General features: G+C 46.7%; 1 protein-coding gene across 1 annotated transcript; it reads left to right on the top strand.

Moving 5' to 3' along the window:
* The first annotated feature begins 2,651 nt into the window (after nt 1-2,651).
* Nucleotides 2,652-6,262, top strand: LOC9662222 (splicing factor 3B subunit 1). Its single transcript, XM_024660615.1, has one exon. The coding sequence runs from the start codon at nt 2,652-2,654 to the stop codon at nt 6,171-6,173; it is 3,522 nt and encodes a 1,173-aa protein (XP_024516383.1). The 3' UTR covers nt 6,174-6,262.
* Nucleotides 6,263-7,082: the final 820 nt, after the last annotated feature.

The following is a 7,082-nucleotide window of genomic DNA, read 5'->3' on the forward strand; positions in this document are numbered from 1 at the left end:
GGATGATTACCGAAGAAAACGAATACGGCTCTTGTCGCCGGAGCACAAGGACTTACACGGAGGTCATGCGTGATGAGAAGCTCAAGCGCAACAGACTCGAAGATCGAACTGGAAGGATTTGGCCGAGAAAAGGAAACTGGAGAAGGGAAAACAACCAGCTGGTTCTAAACGAAAGAGAGAGCACTCGAACGTGGGGATGGGATGCTCTGGACAGTCCGAATTGAAGAAAAACTCGCCGGCTCCACAAACTTTGAGCCTGGAATGCATGTCACAGGCGAAGTGAAGCTTGCACAAATCATCTGGCATCTTTGCAACTGTCTCCCACTTGAGAGTATGTTCATCCATTTGCCATATAACAACTTCCGAGTATTCATCCAGTATCCTCGTCGCAACCAGAAGATGGTGAGCCACTCACAACGGTATCCACCACAGCCTTGCATAGGTCACAGAAACAGATTGGGCTCCACAATGCGAATGCTTTCTGCGTACTCTTCCACACCATCCTACGCAGGAAACTCACGCTGTGAATCTGTCAAGGCTTCAGCTTCCATGTCGTAGAACATGACCCTCACGTACCCGTTTCTGCCACTTTTCGCCAAGAAGCAGAACATGTTGCCAACGATGACATTGCACGGATAGAACTCAAGGTACTGCAGCGGTTCCAACTCCAGGACCTTCCTCCTGCTTTCGTATATATAAACACCCCTGACTTCACCGAATTCGGCCATTTCCACCACCCTGAACTCTTTTGAACTGCTCGCCTTGGGAACGATAGCTGCGGTGGACACGACGATCTTGGGCGGGATAGCCACCTGAAACGCCTCCGATTTGAAACGTGCATCATGGCCGAAAAAATCATCAGCGAATCCAGCCCGCCGCTGTTGATCTTGTAACCAGCAATCGCGTTGTTGGAGGTGCTCCGGCCGCAGGAACTTCATCCAGCTTGGCTGCCGCCTGCGCCGATCTCGCCGAACAGCCAGGGCATCCGATCCCGTGGATGAACAAGAGCCGATGTTCCTCCCCCTCTCCACCTGCATTTCTTTCGCAACGAAAGAACAACGCTATTTAGCTCGCCTCAAATGTTAATGAACTGGGTTTGAACATCGTCAGGAGAGCCCATTCCTTTGAAAGTGAAGTTCATTTTAAAGTTATGGGTTTTATAGTTCTGGGGACATGTCATGCTTTTCATTTATACCAATGCTTCGGTATAGTGTGGCCAATAAGATTTCCTGAAGACTGGGCTTGGTGTGGTACATGTAAGTTGTACCATGAATTTTTATTGCAAAAAAATTACTAATTTGACATCAGTGAAGTGATAATAATAAACATTAATGACATAAATTAATAATTTTTCTTGAGTAAAAAACAATAGAACAAGATGAAAATTTATATTGCTAGTTATTTATTTTTCCCAAGCATGCAGTAAAAATTTCATAAAATTTATGAAATCACCACTAAAAGAGTAATCAATAATGGTTATTTTCATTTCTTATGAAAAAATTGAATTAGTACAAGAAAAATAATAAAATGAAATATAATTTATATATGATTTTGGCAAGTAATAAAAATTTAAATAAAATATATAATATATATAATAAATAAAAACTAAAGGAAATCACATTAAAAGGTAATTTTTATACAAAAAAATTAATATAGTAGAAGCTGAGCATAATTTATCATCATGAGATATCATATAAGATAATGAAAATAAAAGTTATGCACTCCTATAATTATCAATCATTAAGAATATTGAAAAATATATACTTGATATAAAATTTAAACTAATATTAAAAAAAATTATCTTTGTTATAAAAATTATATCATTAAATTTATTAAATTTATTTTAATACAATGAATTCTCTTAGAATACGACATAGCAAAATTAAAATTAAATATAAATTATAAATAATGTCTATGAAATTTAGAACTCATGAATTAAAAAAATATATAACAAAGCATGTAGTTGCCCTTAACTCAGAAAATCCGAAAAGCTAGTAATATTTACCTCGTTATCCTTAGACCATGCCAATTCTTTCCCGATTGTGTGATCACAGTCTTATCCATATCCATGATGATATAATAATAATACATGTTTTTGATGGTCCAACTAGAGGCATGAGACCACAAGAAAAAAAAAAAAAGAGAAGAATGTAAGGGTGATAGTCAGGTGATGATAGTCTCATCCATGATGAAATATTTCTTCATTTGGCTCCAATTCAAAATGAGTCTAATTGAGACAAGTTTAACAATTTTAGCAACAACGTCCATAGAAACCTGACACCAACCTCAAATAACTTTTACTTGGCCAGATTGTTGTGTAGAGGCAATAATGCTAATGCAATTAACAAAGAATCCCATCTCATGGATAAGTTACTTGATGTGATTTCCATTGCTCTGTTTGCTAGCTGTTTTTCTTGCAAAGAGAGAAAATCACTCTCTTCATTCACTCTGATTGAATGCTTAGGCTCTTAGATCTGGGAAATTGCTGTGCCATCAGCAGTGGGTTAATCAAAATTGTTAACAAAACTAACGGTTGTTTTAAACTCTAAACACCTTATACTTTAATAAAAGATAGCGTGCAGGAAAATTTAAGAATATGCTGTATTAGTCCTCTATAAAGGAAGAGGTTTGAGGGTATTTTAGGTCAAGCTATGGAGGAAGGGCGAGAGCGAGTGGCACTGAACTCTGTAAGTTTTGACAAAGATCTTTATGGCGATCGGGTAGATTACGTTCGTTTCATAGGAACAACGCAAGAAGACAGCGAAGACGATGATCCAGGAAGAGCTGTGTCGAGGCCCCCATACACAGCTCCAAAGCCTTTACTCGAAGAAATTCCGGGCGAGGAGCCGAAAGATGAGGATCTGGGCTTCAGGAAGGAGCAGCCTATTGCTGCGAGGGAGGACGATTACCGAAGAAAACGATTGACACGGCTTTTGTCGCCGGATCGAAATGATCCCTTTCTTTCGGGGGACAAGACTCCACACCCGAGCACCAGGACTTACACGGAGGTCATGCGTGACGAGAAGCTCAAGCGGGATACGCAAGAGACTTTCCAGCAAATCGCGAAGATCGAACTGGAGAAAGAAAAGGATCTGGCCGAGAAAAGGAAACTGGAGAAGGGGAAACAACCAGCTGGTTCTAAACGAAAGAGAGAGGAGGACTCGGGTGCTGTTGTGAAGAAGGCCAAAGGATGGGATGATCCAGATGGTCCCTCGAGCTCGGCTCCAAGTGCCTTCGATGAGACTCCGAGGAGAACAAGATGGGATGAAACTCCGATAGCAACATCGAGAAGAGAGCGTTCTCGTTGGGACGATAGAACTCCGGTGACAAAGGTGGCTGATCAAACTCCCGTGATTTACACTCAGACCCCGGTGGGAGGAGTGGGCTTGCAAACTCCGAGCGAGGGGAAGATCATGGCAGCGCGGATGACTTCGGGGCTTTACGAACTCTTGAGCGACGAGGACTTGGATGCGATGCTACCAAGTGAAGGATACAAGGTGTTGGAAGCTCCCGCGAGTTATGTTCCTATCAGAACTCCTGCGAGGAAGCTTGTGGCAACTCCAACTCCAGTTCCCGGGTATGCTATCCCTGAGGAGGATCGCAGCCAGGAGTATGGTGTTTTGAAGGAAACTCCGGATGGTTTGCCGATGAAGGCCGAGGACGTCCAGTACTTTGGGAAGCTCCTGGGCAAGGAGAAAGAGGAAGATATGTCTCCAGATGAGATCACTGAGAGGAAGATCATGAAGCTGCTACTCAAGGTGAAGAACGGCACGCCTCCGCAGAGGAAGTCGGCTATGAGACAGCTGACTGACAGGGCTCGGGAGTTTGGAGCTGGCCCGCTTTTCAACCAGATACTCCCGCTGCTCATGTCTCCGGCACTCGAAGATCAAGAGCGCCACCTTCTCGTCAAGGTGATCGACCGGGTTTTGTACAAACTGGACGAGCTCGTGAGGCCGTATGTTCACAAGCTCCTTGTCGTGATCGAGCCGCTCCTCATCGACGAAGACTACTACGCTCGAGTCGAGGGACGAGAAATCATCTCCAACTTGAGCAAGGCAGCCGGGCTTGTAACCATGATCACGGCGTTGAGGCCTGATCTCGACAACACTTGCGACTACGTGAGAAACACAACGGCCCGTGCGTTCAGCGTGGTGGCATCGGCACTCGGGATCCAGTCGCTGCTCCCGTTTCTAAAGGCGGTGTGCGTGAGTAAGAAGTCTTGGCAGGCACGGCACACGGGGATCAAGACTGTGCAGCAGATCGCCATTCTCATGGGCTGTGCCGTGCTTCCACACCTGACTTCACTCGTGGAGATCGTCAAGCACGGCCTGGACGATGAGAACCAAAAGGTGAAGGTGATCACGGCCTTGGCTCTGGCCGCTCTTGCCGAGGGTGCAGAGCCTTATGGGATCGAGAGCTTCGACTCGGTTATGATACCTCTATTCCAAGGATTGGGGAAACACAAGGGGAAAGTTTTGGCCGCTTTTCTCAAGGCTATGGGGCGTATAGTCCCACTGATGAGCGCCGAGCATGCAAGTTTCTTCATCAAGAATGTCATGCCTGTCGCGATCAAACAGTTCGAGTCACCCGACGAGGAGATGAAGAAGATTGTTCTGAAGGTGGTGAAACAGTGTGTTGCCACTGATGGTGTGGAGGCTGACTACGTCCGGCAGGAAATCCTCCCCAAGTTTTTCCAGTATTTCTGGAAGCGACAGATGGCGCTGGACAGGAGGAACTACAGGCTGGTTGTGGAGGCCACGGTGGAGATCGCGAACAAGGTTGGAGCTGCTGATATAGCTGAAAAGATGGAGGAAGGTTTGAAGGACAGCAGCGAGGAGTACAGGAAGATGGCTGTGGAGACGATCGATAAAGTCCTGTCGCAGCTGGGAGCTTCCGGGGTCGACAGCCGAATGGAGCAGCTCCTGGTTGACGGGATGATATACGCGTTCCAGGAGCAGCCGGAGACGAGCAACGGTACGATCATACTCAATGGTTTTGGAGCACTGGTTCACGCACTGGGATCGCGAGCGAGGCCTTACTTACCACAGGTATGCGGGATGATCAAGTGGAGGCTCGGCAACAAATCCGCCAGAGTTCGTCAGCAGGCAGCCGACTTGATCGCTCGCATCGCGCCGGCCATGCTCGAGTGCCAAGAGGAGCAGCTCCTGGCACACCTCGGAGTGGTCCTCTACGAGTCCCTCGGGGAGGAGTACCCGGAAGTTCTCGCCTCCATCATCGGAGCTCTCAAAGCCGTCGTGAATGGCATCGGCATGACGAGGATGACGCCTCCCATCAAGGACTTGCTGCCTCGCCTTGCTCCCATCCTCAAGAACAGGCACGAGAAAGTCCAGGAGAGCTGCATCGATCTGGTGGGACGGATCGCGGACCGTGGCGCCGCCTTCGTCCCGGCGAGAGAATGGATGCGGATATGTTTCCAGCTCCTGGAGCTGCTCAAGGCGCACAAGAAGTCGGTCCGGCGAGCAGCAGTGAACACTTTCGGCTACGTTGCTCAAGCCATTGGTCCTCAAGACGTGCTCGCGGCGCTGCTTGACAACCTGCGAGTCCAGGAGCGGCAGAACCGGGTGTGCACGGCAGTGGCCATCGCCATCGTCGCGGAGACTTGCAAGCCTTTCACGGTGCTGCCGGCGCTCATGAACGAGTACCGTGTCCCGGAGCTCAACGTCCAGAACGGGGTGCTCAAGGCGCTCTCGTTCTTGTTCGAGTACATCGGCGAGGTGGGGAGGGACTACGTCTACGCCGTGACGCCGCTGCTCGAGGACGCGCTCATGGACAGGGATCTGGTGCACAGGCAGACGGCGGCATCGGTGGTGAAGCACTTGGCTCTCGGGGTGGCGAACTTGGGCTGCGAGGACGCGCTGCTTCATCTCTTGAATTGCCTGTGGCCGAATGTGTTTGAGACGTCGCTGCATGTCGCGAGTGCGGTGATGGAGGCGATCGAGGCGCTGAGGGTGGCGTTGGGACCTGTGGTTATACTGAGCTACTGCTTGCAGGGGATGTTCCATCCGGCAAGGAAGGTGAGGGAGGTGTACTGGAGGATCTACAATGGCTTGTATGTTGGGTCACAGGATTGTCTGGTCGCTGCTTATCCTGTTATTGAGGATGTGGGGAGGAATGTGTACAGTACTAGGCCTGAACTTTATATGTTTGTGTGAGTGTTTATGCTTTTAGCAGCAACGCTCTTAAGATGAAAAGAAGCGAAGATGTCCCTGGTCTCTGATCAGAAAAGGTTTGTAATAAAGGATATTGCATTTGTTTTTCTGATTAATAGAAAACAACCTGTGAGTAAGAGGCCAGGCCGTGTGATTTTCCTTGTTGGTACGGAGTGTATCCTCTCGTGGATGCGGCGTACCAGATTCACAGCCCTTCATACTAATAGTATATGGCGTTCTTCTTAACATGTACCGTGTCTGCTTTTACATTACTTTGGCCCAACTATATGCTCGATGGCTAGTCGGAATCAAGGGTGAGATTGAGGCTGGAAAACCTTGGAAGTCCTTGAGCCCTTTTTATCCATGTTCCCAAATCCATCCAGCTCCGTTTCTGGGTTGAATGGAAAAGTGGAACACTGAAATATTGCAGATGTGGTTGTCCTTAGAGATGCAATGCAATGGTTCTCTACGATAATGTCAAACCAAACTTTTTATATTAAATTTAAAACAAAAGAAAGTTCATATTTATAAACACAAAGATTAATCTAAACCATCTTTATAAAACACACATATGAAATAAAAGAGAACTTGTTTTCTCTTTTTCCATATTAGAGTTCATGCATGGGCTTCTATTAGAGCTTGTGATCTCATAAGAATCTGGTGGTTGTGACCGAATTCGCTCAGGGCAGGCAGGTGCATTGAGTTCCATGTGATTCTAAGTTTTGGTTTTGTCTCATGCTTAATTGATCATGTGCATGTGAATAGATGCCACGTCCATGATGCATTCTTTTGAACTAATGATAAAATCTGATGCAACGTTCATTACTTTACAGCAGGTACCCAACACATTTTTAGGAGAGCACAACATAGCATTTGCTCTAGCAGCTCTAGTTAAAAACAAAAAACTGTCAT

The sequence above is a fragment of the Selaginella moellendorffii genome, unplaced genomic scaffold, assembly GCF_000143415.4.
Source record: "Selaginella moellendorffii unplaced genomic scaffold, v1.0 SELMOscaffold_2, whole genome shotgun sequence".
Classification (NCBI taxonomy): domain Eukaryota; kingdom Viridiplantae; phylum Streptophyta; class Lycopodiopsida; order Selaginellales; family Selaginellaceae; genus Selaginella; species Selaginella moellendorffii.